Source organism: Erythrolamprus reginae, chromosome 3 (assembly GCF_031021105.1).
Source record: "Erythrolamprus reginae isolate rEryReg1 chromosome 3, rEryReg1.hap1, whole genome shotgun sequence".
Taxonomy (NCBI): domain Eukaryota; kingdom Metazoa; phylum Chordata; class Lepidosauria; order Squamata; family Dipsadidae; genus Erythrolamprus; species Erythrolamprus reginae.
In genome coordinates, this window is record NC_091952.1 from 76,054,089 (window position 1) to 76,075,007 (window position 20,919).

Genomic DNA, 20,919 nt, shown 5'->3' on the forward strand with positions numbered 1-20,919 from the left:
TGGCTGGAGCCGCAGAGCTTTGCCTCCCCCCCCCCTGTGCCGCCCGCGCGTCATCTTCCCTCTTGCTGGCGTTGCCCCCGAAGGAAGCCGCCGCCACCACCGCTTCTTCTTCCTTGCGCCCCCGCTGCCTCTCCGCTCTCTTGGGTGGCGGAGCGAAGGAAAACAAAAAAGTTTCCCTTTCTGCAGCTCCTGCCTCCCGCCCACCCAAGACAATAAGAGCGGAAGAAGACCCTCTTCTCCAACACGCCCCGAGGAAAGCGGGGGGAAGGGAGGAGAGAGAAGGAAGCCAGGCACGAAGAGTGTCCATGAGGGGGAAGAGACCCCCGCGCCGGGCAGGCCCACCGAAGCGGGAAGAGGGGGCGTGCGCCCGGGCCTGGCTAGAGCGCTTGATCTGCGGGCGCCTTAAAAGGGGGTGTGGACTCCTGGGAGACCTTGGCGGTGGAAGGGGACACACTCGAAGCCTCAGCCGCCTGTCATAAGCGTCCTCTGAGGGAAAAAGAAAGAGTCCGAGCTTGCCGTCCGGAAACGTTGAAGCGCCCTCACAAGCAAGAGGGGGAAGACCCATGGAAGGTTCCTTGGGCCGCCTAGCAGCTGATCTGCTCGGCAGCGCAGGCTGCTGCTGCGCTGCCGAGCAGATCAGCTGCTAGGCGGCCCAAGGAATCTTTCATGGGTCTTCCCCTCTTGCTGGCGAGGTGAGCGGGCGGGCAGCGGACAAGTGGCGGGCAGCGGGCTGGCGGTGCGGAAGTAAAAACACCATGGAAAAGTGGCACGCATGCGCAGATGGTGTTTTTACTTCCGCACCGCTATATCGCGAAATTTCGATTATCGCAAGGGGTCCTGGAACGGAACCCTCGCGATAATCGAGGGACTACTGTATAGCTGTTTTATTTCTGTATATTATCTTATTTGAGGTGGGGAGGAGAAGTTGGGTACACAAAGACATTAATATTCCTGTTCATTAGTCTCTTTTCTGGAGAAGAAAGCAAATGGTAGAGATAGAAGTTCAAATATAAGCCAGTGTAACAGTCCTTTGTCAAACTAACCTATGATTTAGGATACTATTAGAAAGGAAAGAGCACCATCAAGTAGAACCATCAAGTAGAACAGTTGTGGTTATTTGTCTCAAATAATGAAATAAAGGTGTCTTACTGGCAAAAGCAAAAAGTCAAGGCTATCACAACTGTAGCTCCACGTCCACCTCCATTAAATGTGAAAATCCACCAGGAACATACAAAAAGCAAGAGAGAAAGACAAAATAGAAATGCCACTTCATTAGATGCACAGTAAATTCAGTCATACATTGTGTTAATACATTGCCTAACTGGCCCGAACCGTTTTTCTCTTGTGGCAATGTCCTGGTGAAATCTTACCTCATGTTTGCCGCTGACTGCAAATAGATTTTTGGGAAAGAAGTCCAAGTGCGAATGCAGAAAATAAATCTTCAGTGAGATGTTGCAATTCATGGTCTTGATGCTGTGAGAAGTTTGTCAAAAAGCTGAATGTTGTTTGGTGCTCTATAGAAAATTCTCAACTACCTCCACCAATGCTTTCCAGCTGATTTTCTCTGGTCCCTCTAATAGATCTTTGAACTGCTTCTGATCCATGGGCTAACAAAAATGCCTTCACTAATCTTGGCATCAGTTATTCTTGGAAACAAAAACCTTCATATTTCTTGTCCATCGCTTTTACAGAATGTTCCATCAGTGAAAGTTTTATTTGGAATGGAGGAAAAAATATCTCAGGTCAACAAGTGGTTCATGTGCCATGTTTTTCCATTCTGGAACCAAATTCTTTCAGCATGGCCATTTCTTTTTAATGCAATATTTTGTACAGTTGTCCCATTCACATGCTGTATGTAACAACAGTGTTTGGTATATCTGAGTTGAATTTTACGCAACAGAGCCACTACTCTTAGATCTCCACAGATATTGTAGTTACATTTGGCGTAGTATATACGCTTCAGATATTTTCAGATGCTTCTTTCATGTGTGCAGCAGAGCCAACATGTACTGAAGGGTGTAGATAGTTATTGTATAAAAACAAAATATTTCTATAAAACAGTATGTGATAGATTAATTTACAGGTTATTTTTATGATTAGCAGCCAAAAATCTATAAGAGGCACCCAAAAATATTCAGAAAGCAAAATCTTGTTTTTTCAGTGAAATCCACATGGAGGATTTTATCACATTATTATGTGGAGCAAAGTACAGTAATCATCAGATTATTTTTATCTGGATTTTATGAATTTCTAAAATATAATGGCCTGCTTTTAGAATATTACAAAATCATTATTAATGCACATACTAATGAATATAGTACATAATCCAGATCTGAGGGATGAGTAAGTGAATGAAGAATATTATTTATACTAAACTAATCAGTGAGACCACTGATTCATCCATCCAGGATCTACATTCGATGCAGGGTTGGGTTCCTCCCAGTTCGGACTGGTTCGTCTGAACTGGTAGTGACCCCCTGGTGACATCACAATGACTTCACCAAACTGGATCGATCGGTGCCAATCCATGGGCGCCACCATCTTTTTTTTTCTTTTTGAAATTTTGGATTTTTTCCTTCTGAGCATGTGCAGAAGTCGAGTTTCCGTCACTGTGCATGTGGTTGCCATCTTATTTTTGGCTTTGTCAAATTATTTTTTGGGGGGGAGGTTGGTGCATGCACGCTCACGAGGCATGCCCACACAACTTGGGAGAAAGCAAATTGGTAGCGAGGTAAGTTAGAACCCACCCTAAAAATAAGGGTGGATAACCTCATGAACAACAAGCACAGCTAAGAGGTAATGACACTTTCAGAATTATAGTGCCTGAGATGAAGTGTTGTTTGTCTGACTGCAACTGCTACTCCTATATCAACTATGATTAATTCTGATTTCTTGGAAAGTGGGGTTTCGGGATTCACCGTTTGTTTTCCTTGGGAACTTTGTTTTGTCTTGAATTCCAGTTTCAGAATGCCTCTTTTTAGAAAATGATAAGAAATCATATAATCAGATACAAAGCCATCATAAAATGTGTGAAGCCAAATGAAATATAGTACTGGCGAATTTGTTCAAGCCTAAACCTGCCAAATCAAAAACACGGGGCAGAAGTACAATGGAGAACCCTGGAGGGGAGAGCTGATCTTCTGTCATTTATTTTTCCATGAGCTGATGCCAAAGCTTTTGCTTTCACTTATCCCAGTCCTAGTAGCAAAGGGCGTGAACTAACTGCCAGGAGAAAAGGCCCACAAGGAAAGGAGGTCCATCCTCCTTCTTCTCCACCAGTCAGCCCTCGGGTTTATAGAGAGAGTTTCAACATAAGATATTGCAGTACCGCATGTTGTGGTCCTTCTTGCTCTTAAACTAGGTCCCTGATACGTGAATGGAATAAAGGCCCACGTAGGAGAGAGAGTCAGTAAATTTAACAAAGCCCTCAGAAGCATGTAAACTACTGCAGTTGTTCTGATTAATAAATTATTACTTTAAGCCAAAAATGGATGGAAACAGACAAATGCTTGTTTTTCTTTTCTGTAATCAACATCCTCTATATGTTAACCAATGTCTTATCTGGCATCTCCCATGTATTTGTCTATTCCAAATATGAGGAAAGTATTAATACTTCCAGAATAGAAATATTTGATCTTTGTTTGAGAATTATACAGTATTTGGTTTACAATTTGGGGCTGAACATTTGAAATTTCATCCCATTTTATATGTAAAAGAAAGGGATTTGCTGTGGGAAACACATTCACTTCACAGCTTGGTTTTAGCCATTACAGGTGATCCTTGACCTACAACCGCAATTGAGCCCAAAATTTCTCTTGCTAAGCAAGAGAGTTGTTAATTAAGTTTCTTTTTCCATTTTACAGAAAGTTGCCACAGTTGTTAGGTGAATCACTGCAGTTGTTAAGTTAGTAACACGATTGGTAAGTGAATCTGTTGTCCCCATCAACTTTGCTTCTCGGAAGGTTGCAAAAGGTGTTCACATAACCCTAAGACACTGCGATCTCCACAAATATGGGCAGTTGCCAAATCTGAATTTTGATCACAAGACCATGGATGGATGCTTGTAAGGGTGAAAAATAAGCCATAAGTCATTCTCTACAGTGCCGTTTTAACTTTGAATGGTCACTAAATGAAATGTATTGAAAGTTGAGAACTACCTGTTTACACGAATAGCTTTATTAGTAATACAGCTATGCAAAGGAGCCGCTTGTAATGCAAGTTATTGATAATGAAGCAGCTTTCTTTCAATTCTTAAGGCATCCCCATCTTTTGTAATGCTTGCATGTATGTTTAAAAAGTTTTTTCCCCCCCCAGGTCAGGGGTAGGCAAAGTTGGCTCTTCTATGACTTGTGGACTTCAACTCTATGAATTCCTGAGCCAATCATGCTATTTCAGGAATTCTGGGAGTTGAAATCCACATGTCATAGAGCCGACTTTGCCCACCCCTGCCCCTAGGCTATTGTGGAGTGAGGTGTAAGCATGCAAAGAAAAGATCCATTGGGATGTGGCCAATTTATTGCTTTGAGGAGAGTTTAGGTTATTGTTCCTTTTTTTTTTTTGGCCCACTTCTGGTGTTAAAATCTGATATCTCAAAACTTTTGTCCAGATATTGGTTCAATATCTTTGTTGAGATTACAGTGTGAATACATAAATTCACAGAGGTCGTCATCCATCAATTGATATGAATCAATTGATATGATCCTAATCTAACCTATTTGGTGGGAAAAACATGCAAGTATGATTAATATAAGTGGGTGTAATTATTGGTTTACAAAACTCACTGGCAAGTACAAAATTTTTGGCAGGCAAAAAAAGAGCAGAAGCCAAGTTTTATGTTAACTTACTTTGCACAGCCAAGTTCATAACTTAGAGTATTAAAACTTTCTTTTTTCAGATACATAACACATTTAACAGCTTGAAGATTATATCTTGAACAAATAGCCAAAAAGTTAAGAAGGAAGAAAGCAAATTGCTTTCACAGATGTATGGAAATGTAACAATTTGGTTTATAATTTCATTTTTAATCAAGTTCATATTTTAATCATGTTCAAATAATAAAAGTAACTAAATATGGTATTGAATAAGTCTTAAGATCATGTCAGTAGCACCCAATTCTACATTCACTTTCAAGGGTGTGCTCTCCATTAAGATTAATTGTATTCATTCATTAATTAATTAATGTATTTATTTTTATTAATCAGATTTCCATGCCGCCTCTCTTTGAAGGCTCCTATATTTATTTCCTAAAATTTCTTATATTTATTACAGTATTAATTTTAAAAGGGCTTTACTGTAAATTTAAAGGCTCTTTAAACTCTTATTATACATTTAATTTAACAAATGCACTCGTTTTGAAAATACTGAACTACATTAAAACCACCAAGACTGCAAAATAATAACTAAGTAGCTTATTCCAGCTACTTAGTATATTGTAGTTATAGATGAATTCTGTTAAGAACATAAATATTCTAAAATGTAATTTGGTATTGGATTGTAGCAGAATGTATATTTGCTTCATTTTAAATTATAATCTGGATGCTAAGATTAGTAGGAATGGCGATAATATCTATGCATATATGATCTGGTGTGAGATAGCCAGTTATCTGGCATCTGTATTTTAGCTGAAGTTTTGTTATTCCAGATTTGTACTATAGCACATCATCTTAAAATCTACTTCAATATTTGCTTTTTCAAAAATTCCATGGGATTTCTCTCCATCTACTTTCTAATGCATGAGGGAAGTTTACAGGAATTGTGAAGATTTAATTAAATACTATATAACTTTTATGTTCTCGTCTGTTTAAAAAATGGCTGTTATCTTTTAACATCCTTCTTCCCTTGATGTCAGTGTTACTGTACAAAGCAAAGTTGAAAAATTCATCTGTTACAGTTTCTCTGTATTGGTAGACTAAAGGTGAATCAATTAGCCAAGCCTGAAAGTAGACACTCATGTCAGGTTTATATATCTATTTAATTAACCCATAGAGAACTCCTCGACTCAAAATTAAATTGTCTTTGCAAAGAACAGCTTAAAACAAATTCAATGACAGAGGAATTGCTGTTTATTCAATTTTCTTTTTCTTATTAAGCCAAAAAAACTCCGAGCAAGAAAACTGTAACCTTCCCAGCAGATAGAGGGAAGAAAATAATTTCCATTCATTTCTGTCGTCAGCTTAAAAATGGCACAACCAATTTAACTGTTTGATTTTTTTTCTTTTCTTTCCTTATCCTCCCTCTTTTTGATTTAAGGAACAAGTTCCGGTTTACCATCCGACTCCTAGCCAGACCCGCCTAGCCACCCAGCTTACGGAGGAAGAACAGATTAGAATAGCACAACGGATAGGCCTTATACAGCACCTGCCAAAAGGAGTCTATGACCCTGGAAGAGATGGTTCGGAGAAAAAGATCAGAGAGTAAGTTGAAGAAGTGCCATTTCTGATAGTAATCTCACCTAAGAGAGGGCTTTCGTGGACTTTTCAAAAATCTTGTTCTTTGTTTGCAGTTTTCTTCACCTTCTTGGGCTGTACATGTCACTTTTCTCTTGTCTTTCTTTCTTTCTTTTAATGGTAAGCAGATGTTTTTTGGGATTTTTCCTGACAATAAATGTCTTCCTTGTGCACTGCCCTGACTTTTTGTTTTACAAAATTTTACAGTAAATCCAGATGATCTTACTTTTCTCTTGAATTCTTTCCATGTTTTCTCACCAACTTCTGGATTTTATTTTTCTTTGCCACAGAAAAACTGTTAGGGTTTTTTTAGTAAAAAGAGTAGAAATATCTGTATATTTTCTTTTGCATAGTGGAATGTCAATTTTAAAACAGCCTAATCAATCTTTTATCTTTTCGTTTAACATCTTCTGATCATTCTGTACCTCAATAGCCTGGTTTATATTCATGCATTTATGCATAAATGTTTTATATGTATGCATTTATATTTATGCAGAAAGCTGGAGACCATAACTTCTAGATTAGATTAGATTAGATTAGATTTATTGGATTTATATGCCGCCCCTCTCCGCAAACTCGGGGCGGCTCACAACAATAATAAAAAACAGTACATAATAACAAATCCAATGCCCACCAATCTAATTACAATTTAAAATTAATAAATTCATAAAACAGTCCCAATATATATAAAAAACAGGCACACAGTCAATCAATCAAATGGCAAAACAACATGGGCAAGGGGGAGATGTTTTAGTTCCCCCATGCCTGACGGCAGACGTGGGTCTTAAGGAGTTTACAAAAGGCAGGGAGGGTGGGGGCAATCCTAATCTCAGGGGGGAGCTGGTTCCAGAGGGTCGGGCCCCCCACAGAGAAGGCTCTTCCCCTGGGTCCCGCCAGACGGCATTGTTTAGTCGACGGGACCCGAAGAAGGCCGACTCTGTGGGACCTAACCGGTCGCTGGGATTCGTGCGGCAGGAGGCGGTCCCGAAGATATTCTGGTCCGGTGCCATGAAGGGCTTTACAGGTCATAACCAACACTTTGAATTGTGACCGGAAACTGATCGGCAACCAATGCAGACTGCGGAGTGTTGGAGTAATATGGGCATACTTAGAGAAGCCCATAATTGCTCTCGCAGCTGCATTCTGCACGATCTGAAGTTTCCGAACACTTTTCAAAGGTAGCCCCATGTAGAGAGCGTTACAGTAGTCGAGCCTCGAGGTGATGAGGGCATGAGTGACTGTGAGCAATGACTCCCGGTCCAAATAGGGCCGCAACTGGCACACCAGGCAAACCTGGGCAAACGCCCCCCACAGCTGAAAGGTGTTTTTCTAATGTGAGCTGTGGATCAAGGAGGATGCCCAAGTTGCGGACCCTCTCTGAGGGGGTCAATAATTCCCCCCCCAGGGTAATGGATGGACAGATAGAATTGTCCTTGGGAGGCAAAACCCACAGCCACTCCGTCTTGTCTGGGTTGAGTTTGAGTTTGTTGACACCCATCCAGGCCCCAACAGCCTCCAGGCACCGGCACATCACTTCCACTGCTTCGTTGACTAGACATGGGGTGGAGATGTACAACTGGGTATCATCGATGTATTGATGATACCTCACCCCATGCCCTTGGATGATCTCACCCAGCGGTTTCATGTAGATATTAAATAGCAGGGGGGAGAGGACCGACCCCTGAGGCACTCCACAAGGGAGAAACCTCGGGGTCGACCTCTGACCCCCCACTAACACTGACTGCGACCGACTGGAGAGGCAGGAGGAGAACCACTGAAGAACAGTGCCTCCCACTCCCAACCCCTCCAGCCGGCGCAGAAGGATATACCTATTGACATGAAAGCTTTCAGGGTGACTTTTTCCCCAGCCTCTACCTGACAAATAAAGAATTTAGTAGTCAATTTATTTCCAAAGACAATTCCCATTCATGCTGATATGAACTGTGTGGTGACAAACAGCTTTCCGGTGATTTTTTTTTACAAGTATAACACTCAGTCGTGTTACTAATAATTGGATTAAATACTTTCCATATTATCATTCAAAGTAGATATGCCACATAATTACATATACTACAAAAATAATAATGGACTGGTATACAGGGATGTAGTATTATTGATAGAAATGGTTTTCCATAAATTGTATCACTGAAACAAGACAGAACATTGTTGGATAATATTTACAATAATCATTTGTTTGGAAATACATTTCTAGCTGTCAAAAGCAAATTACAAATTCAAAGAACAGGGATATTATGTTAATGATTCCATTCCATTAAAAATCTTTCTCTTACAGCTTATGATTTGAAAATATTAAACTAGAAAATAATATTAAAAATGTCCAAAAAAAAAATTAGATTGTAATGTGTCAATAGGACCAAAAATCTACAATAGAATACTATAATCTGTTTTTAAGTATATATCTTTATACAAATACATGTGTGGTTTTAAGCTATTCTTATTTCCCCTAAGTATCTATTGTTGGAATTCAGGACAGCATTTATTTGTTCATCCCTGTATTTATTCAATTGAGATGTACATCCATTTAAAATAACTGATTCTGGGCAGCTAACAATTTTAAAAATCAGCCAAAAAGTCAACAAAAAATATAAAATAAGTAGTCAATAGCCAAGATTTTTAACAGAGCCACCAGAATAAATGCAATACAGATACTTCAACAACATTAATTCACAAACTCCAGAAGAAGTTTCAGTCTCCAAGCCCAAGAACATAGCCATGTCTTCATACCTTGCAAAAGGCCTTTGGGATCTTATCCAGTTTGAACTCTGGGGAGGGGAGATGATATCCAGTATAGCTAGCATAACAGTAGAAAAGGCTTTCTTCTGAGTCTTACCAGGTGACACTCTTTAATGGATGGGGCTCAAAACATATTGTGGTTCTCTTGCCACAATTGAGGTCATGGGTAGATGTGACTGGGGAGAGGCAGTTCCCTAAATAACCATTATCGGTAAACACCTGTACCTTGAATCTGAAATGATACTGGCAGCCAAAGCAACTCCCAGAGCAGAGTTGTTCTAAACTCATAGATTTAAAAGTGATTATAACTGCCAATATTTTGTACTAACTGCAGATTCTGGATGCACTTCCAAGGGCAGGACATATTGTAATAGTCCAACTGGGATGTAACTTTCTTGTCCACAAAGCTATGGAAAAGTTTTTCAGGTCACAGCCACTTATGTTTTGTAAACAGAAATAGTGCACTGGTTTTGTGTGGGATAGTGGTTAATCCCATCCAGAACAAGAGATGGAGAATCTCCAGAACCAGGGTGTTACAACCCAAACCACTCAGTCTTGTTAGGATTGAGTTGAAGCCTGTCCGTCCCATCCAAATCTTCACAGGCTCCAAACCTCAAGATAGAACTTTCATGAAATCACCTGGACAGCTCATGATGAAGGTATGTCACCCCATGCTATTGGATTACCTTACCAGTGGCATCATGCAAATGTTAAACCAGTCAAGAGAATACCAAGCCCAGGGACATCCTGCAAAGCAAGATTATCTAAGGTGGCATTGGTGGCTCTGTTGAAAGAAGGGATTGGAGAAACAGTTGCCCCGTTCCCTTCTCTAATAAAGAATTCTACCAAATTCTGGTTCATTGATGTAGCATGTTTATTTGTGAGAAATTAATTAGGGATTTAAATTATCAAGAACAAATTCAGGGGGATTACCTTCTCATACTGGAACACCATATATTAAGTGATTCACCACAGTCTCATCCTCCTGCCACAATATTAGCTCTATAAGATGCACAGAAATTTCTATCCATTTTGGGTGTGTGTGTGTGTCTGCGTCTTATAGTCCCAAAAATACCGTATTTATTTAACTCTGTGTTCGGTGCTGCTTATTATGAAATAAATGCACAGATTTGCAGCTTTAATAGATCTCATATGGATTTCCAGAGATTATAATATAACTTCTAGATGTTTAACACCAAAGATTTAACAAGTAACAACTTGTATTATGTATTAGAGAGCAAATTTACAGGATTTTTCTCCCTAATTTCATGAGCCTATTTCTATACGGTTTTGCATTTTTTCCCATCTTGTTTCCCCTTTTCCCCCCTAGGTGCGTCATCTGTATGATGGACTTTGTTTACGGAGATCCTATCAGATTCCTGCCCTGCATGCATATTTACCATCTGGACTGTATAGATGACTGGTTGATGAGATCTTTCACATGCCCTTCCTGTATGGAGCCCGTTGATGCCGCATTATTGTCCTCCTATGAGACTAACTGAGCCAGAGTGTCTCTTCTGACCTGTCAGGAAAACATCGTTTTTAATGGATTATACCTATCATTCTACCCAAAGAACCAGAGATTAGTAAACAAAATCATGCACACAAAAAGTTCCTTTCCTTAAAAGTGCTAAGACAATAATTTCCGACTAGCAGGTAATTGATAAAGAGAGGGAAGAAGAGACATCTTTTAGGGAATATAGACACATAGGATGCTATTTTTATGTAAAGCCTTGATCCAGTACTTAAAAATAGTTACTCTTCATGAAAGCCTGCTAGCGCCCCCACCCAGAGGAAGTGGGTGGAGGGTAATAGTAGATGCTAAATATTAAATTGTGTGGTCTGAAATTAGCAAGCAACTCTGCTCAAGCATCACTGACTCACACAAGAGCACTGCCATGGGAAAATGTACTTGGAGAGCAAAAACAGTGTGAGAGATACATGTGTACTTGAAGAAAGAGAAAGAGGTACCAAAACATCCTTTCTCCTAAAGAAAGGGACATGTCTGCTCAGATTGCTCACAGGTTTCTGGTATTTGGGTCAATGTTCTAATTAGGGGGGGGGGGATCCTACATTTTTATAACACTGGCACAAAAATAGTTTTAAGCTTGTTTGCACAATTCTTTTTTTATCCATTGGAAACGGAATCCATTTTGCCTTAGGTCTTTTTAAATAGCATATTCTTATGTTTGGGCTGGCTCTATGCTTGAAAAATCAGTTTATTTATAACCTGTTGTACAAGTGCTATATGTTGTTTGCAGTTAGGATTATGTGGACTTCAAAAATATGTCATAGCTTATAAGCAAATGTGAGATGCACTATCTCTTTTGTGTATGTGGCATTCTGATGTTGAGGTGTTAAAAGAAAAATCAGAAAACAGACCAGTGTTTTACCTCTCTAGACTTTTCTTACTCTGCCTCTTTTTATTTTTTATTTTTGCCTAAAGTTTGCTGGATTCAGACACCAAGATCAATGTTGTTACTGGCAGGTAAAGACAAAGAATGGTGAACATGTTTAAATACCCTTCTTACAGCAAGTATTACATGGAACCATATAAACCATATAAAAAGGATACTGCATCTCTCATTCTTGTAGTTCTTAGATTCGAGAAAAAACAGACTGTGTCTCAGTCTATGTAATCAATGTATCTTGTATTTTGTTGGCTGGCAAAGCAGTCTGTCAAGCAGATGTTAAATAATCTCTATGTTTTGTACAAAAATGCAAAAATTGTATTTGGCACAGAATTACATAGGACTGATCAAGTGGGTGAACTGCAGTTGGGAAGGGCTGTTTGCAGAATTTGTAGGTCTGAAATCAGCAAAAGTTATGCTTGCAGAGAAAGTCATGCAAAGAAAGTGTAGTTATAAAAACAGCTGTCAATTTAGCATGTGGGGGCTTTGTCCTATTATGTGTTCCTTAATGTAATTTTATACTTTTGACTTAAAAGACAATTCTTTTAATTTAGCATGAGATACAGGCTCCAGTTAATAGCACTGTATTATGAGGACTGGCCTTGTTTTAACACATGATTTTAAAAACCGTATTTAAACAGCTACACTGAAGACTGTGAGCTTAAGAGTGTAGAGTAATTAGATGTCAAATAATTTTTACCAGGTGAGTAGTATGCAAACATCTGAAATATGGCTTATTTCTTATTCTGCAGAACCCTTCATTCAGATGCTTCAGTCCTTATCCAAAGTGCACACTTGTGTATTCATACAGCTCCTATGCAAGCAGATTTCCCCTCCAAATTATAGTAAGCAAGGCATACCAAGCATAATCAGAGTTAGTCTTATAAATAATAATTTTAAAAACAGGCTGGGAAAGAGCTCCGTATTGCCTCAGCACCCTTGTAACTATCTAAGTAGCTCGATTGCAATTCTGCATCAGATATAGATTGTTACTCTATGACTGGTGCATTGAAAGCAGTTGGAAGCAAGTACCATGTTAGATTAATTTACATTTAATGGGAAACTTTTTAGTGGAACCCCCTTCAATTGTTTTTAATTCCTAGATGAGAGATCAAAGGAAGTTGTGCAATATTTTCAGAATAAATCATACTACCTTGTTCATTCCATTTTTTCCCATAAATGTTAATGTCTATCTTGTTAAGTATTAACAAGATTAAGAATTTTGTTTCTTTTACCTTGGATGTTAAATTGGCAAATGAACCATTTTTAAACATCTTTTTCATGTTCATTGTTTTCTTTCTGTGACTCTTTTTTTAAAATGCTGGGAAAATAGTATGGATTTGCTGGGAATTTATGTCCTATGTCTTAATTTCTACAACTGGTGGTGGTGATAGGGGAGAATACAGCCAACATATTCTCCCCTCAGACTTTGGTGTAACCTGCAGCGGGTACTCGTGATCTCGCCTCCTTTTTTACCTTCCACTTTCTGATTTATCGCTATTGCCATCATTGCCAACTTTCCAATAGATCATATTTTTGTAGAATCAGCAATCCTACAGTCCAGTATCCTGACTTATGCCCTTGAGAGCGTCTCTATGGTTGTTAGGCTACCTTTTATTGAAAGAACCAGTTACCATAGAGTTTTCTTAGTGCAAAAGTTAGATGGCATGCTCAGAAACGTTCTTTAAGACTCAAATCAGAGTTGTGGGTGCAAACATTTGTACAATGCCTGTTTAGTCCTTTTCTGATCAGTTGCTCAGCAAACTACTATGCTGCATTTAGGCATGTGTGGAAGCCTCATATAATTCCATCACATATTATGTGTTAAGTAGTCCAAATAATTTACTCTGTAATTGCCAAATCTTTTTTGTCAACTGTCTTGTTTAATTCCCCTTTTGTGATAACCTTTCTTGTAGGAACAGACGTCTAGTAGACAAATTGCCACTTATGTCTTCCCAATATTTATTTATTATTAGAGTTGAAAGGGACCCGGCAGGTCATCAAGTCCAACCCCCTGCTCAAGCAGGAAATCCTAAACCTCCCCAGCCAAATGACAGTCCAATCTCCTCTTGAAAATGTCCAGAGTTAGGGCGTTCACAACCTCCGCTGGCAGGCCGTTCCACTGGTTGATCGCTCTGACTTCGTCAGGAAGTTCTTCCTTATTTCCAGGCTGAATTTATCCTTCCAACAGTTGTTCTTCACCTGGCCCTCTGGTGCCCTGGAAAATAGTGTGACCCCCCCGTCCTCACTGTGGCAACCCCTCAAGTACATGTACCCTGCTATCATGTCCCCCCTGGCCCTTCTTTTCTCTAGGCTATCCATGCCCAGTTCCAGCAATCTCTCGTCATAAGTCTTGGTTTCTGATCTTGGTTTCTAATATGTGCACACTGAGAATAGCCGCCTTCTGCATGTTACCCTTACCAAGAAAATTAACTGTGACAGTTCTAGGACTGGCAACAATTCTGCCCTTTAAACTTGGCATATCAAAATTTTATAGTTGATCCATCTTCAAAAGAAACCATAGATCAACTATTAGACCAAGAGCCACATAATTTTTTTCATCATCAAATTCTTCCTGTGGGTTGAGTCAGGAAGGACACACTATTCTGTGAGCTCTCAGTAGGCTTCCTTGAGAAGATAAAATTTATTCCCAAAACTATTTTTAAATATAATTATGAGTTAAGCGAAGGTGATTAGCATATGTCTATGTGCATGCATGACCCAGATTTAATACCAGGGACTTGGTTACTGAAGGAAGAAAAATTCAGCCCTTTTAATTTATCTTTCCAAATAACATGATTGTAATCATCAAACCATATTGGTGCTCTGTTTAGAAAGAAGCAATACTTACAGTTAGAAGCAGATTCTGTGCCTTAAAATCTAACTCTATACTTTTCTGTACAAATTAACATTGAGAAACAATTTAGTCAATTGGCACACGACATGTTTCAGAAATATTTAGAAGGAAAAATTAAGCATAATACCAAAGGTATTTAAACTGTAAAATATATTGGAAAATATAAATAGAAAGCCATTTAATAATAATGTATTTCAACTGGGACAATAATTGCTTTTTTTAAACAAATTATTGGCTTCCTAATTTGAGGACCTGCTCAGGAGCAGTTAGGTGTTATGTATGAAGACCAAAAGATACCTTATACTGGATTTTTCCCAACTGCCTGAATGTTGCTCTCTCTATAGCTTTCTGATTTAGCAATGTGCCATAGCTTTGTGAAAAAAATATTTTTTTAAACAAAAAGCATTACTAAATCCATTACTAAATAAAAAGTAAACATTTATTTCAAAATGTTAAAACAAAAATTCCATAGATAAATCTCCAATGATGTTTCCTAAATTATGCTAGAAATGTCTACAATGTTATTTGTTTATATCCCAATCTGTATCTGTCCCATTTCAATAGAATCTACCAATGGTCAGCTTACAGTGTGAGTATAACTTATCAAAAAAATATTATTTGTCCACATTCCAATACAACTGACAGAACTATGATTATAGCCTAAACATCAGTATTGGGAAATAAATATACTGTACTAGGATCAAGCAAAAAATCTCACAGATAAATAAAAAACACCATGCAAGACTGTGAACTTTACTGCAGGATGGCTATTTAAAAGGGCATTTTCGAAGGACAATCAATTACTAAAGAAAATGACATGCTACAATTTCAAGAACCACAAAAATATTTAATATTGCAGCCAAAGTACAAGAACTGGCTTTGTGTTTCTATGCACATATTTCACATCTGGTATAAACAGTTACTATACAGTATGTGTATTGCATTTGCACTAGTAAAGTTGGCAATTTCTTACTCAAACTTGCATTCTTTAAAACTGGAAAATATTACACAATTTCTGTTTTCAAGACCAAGCAAGTGATTTCTATTGTGGGAAAACATTATCTGGTCTAAATCCAAAGAGAAAAATTACGTTTTAACTGACAAAAGGCCTATCTAACCCAGTGTCCTGTCACAGGATATTTAATTAATTGCACATTGAAACAGTAAATCACATAGTTTCAGGTTTCTACAAAAATTGAAAGTTGTTACTGACACATTTGTTTCATGTAATATACCAGCAAAGGTACAAACTGCACTTGTAAAATTAATTCAGTTATGTATGCCCAGCAGTCGGAGGATGTTGATTCCTATTGCGTGAGGAAGAGTTGAAGCTTGCCTTCGATGGGAATGTCTGTGGATGAGTCACTTGGATTTGCAAAAATTTCTGAAGGATTGGCCTTGAAAGGGACTTTTAGTTTGAGTGTATTGATGGTAGCCCCCCATGTTTCTGTCAGTAAGGGGCAGTCTATCCTGTCGATAGGATCCCTGGTCATAAGACCTCTGGGTTTGCAGAAAGGAGGAGGCTGAGGTGGTGTAGTGCTGAAAGGGCTGCCTGCGAAAATACAGTGCTGATCTCCTATCTGCACGCCTATAAGCTTTTGGGAGGACCTTGCATTTATCCTTGTCATCGATCAGCACTGAGTCCAGTGAGTCCCCAAATAATTTCTTCTCACTAAAGGGAGCCGCTGCAAGGCGCCATTTGGAACGTGAGTCCGCTTGGACTCATGTTCCAAATGATCTAGAATTCCTTTCTCCTCCCACCAACCGCTTCTTCAGATGCCCCACCTCCACCAACATAGCAGAGCAGGCTCTATTTCATCAGGAGGTCCAACCTGTACCCCCAGACCAGGAGGAGCTGGGATTCTACTTGCTCATCTTCCTAGTGCCCAAGTCCTCCGGGGCCATCGGCTAATTCTCAACCTCAAACAACTGAACATCTATGTAAAATACCGCAGGTTCAAGATGCAGTCACTCAAATCCATCCTAGCCTGCATCCAACAACTCCGATTTCTTGACCTCCATAGACCTGCAGGAGGCATATCTACATGTGCCAATCCATCCGGATCACAGGAGATACCTACGCTTCTACCTGGAGGGCGCTCATTTCCAATACCGAGCAATGCCCTTCAGGCTCTCTTCCTTACCCAGGACTTTTACCAAATTGCTAGATGTCGTGATGGTGGATCTACAACTCCAGTCCATAAGATTCCAGGTGTACCTAGACGACATCATTATTCTTTCCAGGTCGCCCAGGCAAACGCAGGTCGACCTCCTCCACACTATCTGGTCCCTGCAGGCCCATGGCTTCTCGATAAATTTTCTAAAGAGTCACTTAGCACCTACAACATCGCTCCGGCATCTTCGCACAATTATAGATATGGTCAGCTGCCATGTCTTCCTGTCACCAGATTGTCAATCCTCACACAGTGCAATCGGCACGACACAATCACAGAGTACCACTATTCCTGTTGTCTTGGCTTCTGGGAATGTTCATGTCTTTCATCGAGAGACTCCACACACGCCAATTGCAGTGGTTCCTCCTGCCATTCCAAAAGATAAGAACCAGCCATACCAACAAGCTAGTTCAACTACCATGCAAGGTTCGTCACTCCCTCCGGTGGTGGACAACATCAGCAATCCAACGAGGGACCTGCTTCAAAGAACAGATGTGCATCACAGTGACAACCGACGGGAGTCTCTCAGGATGGGGTGCACACAAGACTCATCAGATAGCCCAAGGCAGCTGGACAACGGAAGACCTCGGCAACAACAGCATCAACTTCCTGAAACTGAGGGTGGTGTCACTGTCCCTTCGCCAATTCCTTACCCACGTATCAGGCCTCCTGGTCCTCATCCTCATTGACAATGTGGCTACCCGAGCCCACATCTTACCAAAGATCAACACGCTCCTCCATCGATCTCAAGAGGATGTACTTCCTGATTTTTTTGCCTGAGCTGCTCATCCCCTAGAACACCGCTGGCACAAACTGGATGTCCGCCGAGCCCTCAAATTATACACTCGTAGGACACAATTAATTAGGAAATCCGAAGCCTTGTTTGTCTCCTTTCTTCCTACCACTCAGGGACAAAAGGTCTCTCCCCAAACCATTGGACATTGGATACATTCTTGCATAGCCGAGGCATATATATCCTGATCTCAACAGATCCCGCAAGTAATTACAGCTCACTACTAGGAGTGCAGCCACCTCCACTGCATGGAACACACAGGCATCAGTTGAGGACATTTGCCGTGCAGCCACGTGGTCTTCACCGACGACATTTATTAAACACTACCATCTTGACTCCTTTGCCTTTGGCAGGTGGATCCTTCAGCGTGTTTGCGCTCCCTCTGCTCCCCTGGCCAGGCCTGCTCCCTCCCCGTCTTCTTAGCTTGGGTATATCCCATGTTGGACTCTCCTTAGCAGCACATTGGAGAAGAGCCGTTTTAGTTACCTGAACGGTCTTCTCAATGTGCTACATGGAGAGTCCAAACCCACCTGGCCTTAATGGCTCAGGGTCGCAGTCTTATTATTGTTGTGTTTTTATTGTAATTAATAAAGTTCTTTGTTAAGATTGAATCTTTTCTATGCTCTGGGCCAGTTCCTCTCCGAGGACTATGGGTATTGGTTTGGGAGAATCCTCACATTATCAGAGACCGGTTTTGCTGCCAATAGCTTCGGACAGTGAAGATTCTGTATCAAGGGCAGATTCTGGGAGTGAAGCAGGATCGGATGATGAGGTAGTTACAGGCAGACCATCAGCTAATGACCCCATTAGTGAATCATCATTAGATTCAAAGGAAGAGGGATTCATAGATGCTCGCAGGCGCAGGTTTATGACGAGAAGGGAACAACTGCACAGGTATTATAGAAAATAAGGGAGAACACCTGTGGCTGGGGCAATTAGGCTAATGGAGCTGCTGAAAAATTGCCAGCGTCGCTGAGAGCGTGTGTGGGAGATTATCCGTTTGGTGAGAGACAAGTGCTGTTTGATTTTGGACTGCTTCAGGATTTACCAGGACTTTTGGAATATTTCACAGGTTGAGTACTCTTGAAGGGGTGGCTGTGATATCTTCACAGCTGCCTTTATCTGTTCTGCTTTTGTTTTTGCTTTTCACAGCATTCCAGGCTTGTGGTTTGTGGGAGAGCACTTTGGCGGATTAAAGTGGGTGTGTACCATATTTTTCTTTTGATAAACTGACTCTTTGTTTACTTTACAACAGTGCGTGTGTTTGACTTTACACTTCAGACTTAATAGAGCTTGTAACGTGAAGCCCAGCATAACATGGGGCAGATAAGGGGCGTTGCCAAATTAAATATTTAAATTTAAACTCAATCCCTACCAATAAGACTGAAGTATAATCCATGCTGGACTCTCCACGCAGCACATTAAGAAGACCGTTCAGGTAAGTACAACGGCTCTTTTTATCAGTCACCTCTGAAAAAGACATGCCTGCCCCTCCATTATTTGTGGACACAGTTAAGAAGCAGTATTTCTTTCCTGTTTCCAGGCCTTCCCCATCAAGTTTGGAAAGGAAATTCTTCAATGTGGCAGCTGAGTTGGCAGATTTTCTGGAGGTTCCAGCTGTGAATACCCCAGCCCTGGCCTTGCATTTGTCGGCCACTCTGCCAGGGGAGGCAGATGAACTTCTGAAGCCCGAAGATCAAAAAGTGGAACAGGCCTTGATGAGAATGCACCAATCAGCGGCCTGGGCAACCAAAGTGGCATCCACATCATCTTTTTTCGCTATAACCGCAGTAATCTGGCTTCGTCTAATACAATAATATATTCTGGCCTCCAATATAAGGGCCTAGCAAGACCTTAATAAGGTCTTTGCCACCTGTCAATTTTTATCAGACTCCATCTTGTATGCCTCTTGGTTTGCAGTAAAGGCAATGGCCTTGGCAACAGTAGCCAGTTGAGACCTGCCACAAATGACATCTGGTGGCTGGAGCTTTCCAGGACAAACATCTCTTTGGAGACTCGCTGGACCCGATATTGGTCGAGTCATGTGACAAGAAAAAAGTCTACCTACCTTATCACACAAGGGAAACCCTCATCAGTCACCTTACAGCCCTTTCACCAGCCTGATCAGGCCTTCAGCTATCCCCGAGGCCCAGGTCAGTATGGATATCGGCTGAGTCCTCCTCAGGACAAAGCCGGAAGGGTGAAGCTACTCAAGAGATCTTTCTGGGGTATCGTTGGCGGGTACCCCGCCAGGAGAGGCAAATGGTAGGACAGATTTCATCTACTCTCTGCCCATTGGAGGGTGATCAGACCTATTTGCTTCACACTGGGCCATGACCACTAACAATTCATGGGTGTTTCTTCCCCCCTCCAACGTTCTTTATTTCCTGTACTACCTCCAGAGACCCTTCAAAACGGGCTCTCATGAATGAAGCAGTCAAGAAGCTGCTGGACATTCAAGCCATTCAGCAGGTGCCCCCGATTAGCAACATCAGGGATTTTATTCCATTCTGTGACCATTCTATGGTTCGGTCCCTCATTTATCAGATCAACTTGACGTTCCATTGGGCACAGGAAATGGTTCTGCCCTCCTGCTCGTCCTTCACATCCTTTGGAGAGGCTCTGGCACACCTTGGATGTCCGAAGATCTTTGCACATTTACACTGAGCACATATGGTCCTTCAGACAGAGAGAATTACTCCTAATTGGTTTCCTGCTGCAATCCCTGCTGCAATCCCTGAGTCTCTAGGCAACTTCCACGGCGATTGGTCATTGGATAAGGGGCACCAAGGCCAATGAACTAGATTCACTTCCAGGCCTGGCAGGAATCACAGCACTCTACCTATAGTGCTGCTATCTCAGCGGCTTGGTCTACTCCAGTGATGGTGAACTTTTTTTTCCTTGGGTGCTGAAAGAGTATGTCCGTGCAATATCACTCATGCATGAGTGCCTACACCCATAATTCAATGCCTGGGGAGGGTGAAAACAGCTTCCCCCTGGAAGCCCTCTGGAGGCCTGAAATGGCCTGTTTCCCAACTTCTGGTGGGGCCAGTAGGCTGGTGTTTTGCCCTCCCCAGGCTCCAAAGGCTTCCTTGGAGCTGGTGGAGGGTAAAAATGCCCTCCCCATCCTCCCGGAGGCTCTCTGGAAGCCAAAAACACTGTCCCAGAGCCTCTGTAGAAACCAAAAATCAGCTGGCTGGCAAGCACATGCATGTTGGAGCTGAGCTAGGGCAATGGCTCGCGTGCCAGCAGATATGAGTCCACGTGCCATAGGTTTGCCATCACTGGTCTACTCAATGCTCTCTAGAAGAACTCACCAACACCATTTATTAAGATCAACAAATATATGTCGGTTGATGCTGCCTTTGGATGTTGCATACTACAGCGAGTGGTAGGGAAAATCATTAGGATCCACCAGGCAGGGGTTCCAACTTACCGCCAATACCGGTGCTGATGCGCACGCAGCTCTGGGTGACCAGCATGC

General features: G+C 41.0%; 1 protein-coding gene across 1 annotated transcript in view; it reads left to right on the forward strand.

Moving 5' to 3' along the window:
* Nucleotides 1-12,886, forward strand: part of RNF11 (ring finger protein 11) — a 36,722-nt gene extending 23,836 nt beyond the window's left edge. Inside the window, exons 2-3 of the mRNA XM_070745861.1 lie at nt 6,250-6,413; nt 10,531-12,886. Coding sequence (XP_070601962.1) covers nt 6,250-6,413; nt 10,531-10,702 — 336 coding nt within the window. The 3' untranslated portion in view covers nt 10,703-12,886. The remainder of the gene's footprint in view (nt 1-6,249; nt 6,414-10,530) is intronic.
* Nucleotides 12,887-20,919: the final 8,033 nt, after the last annotated feature.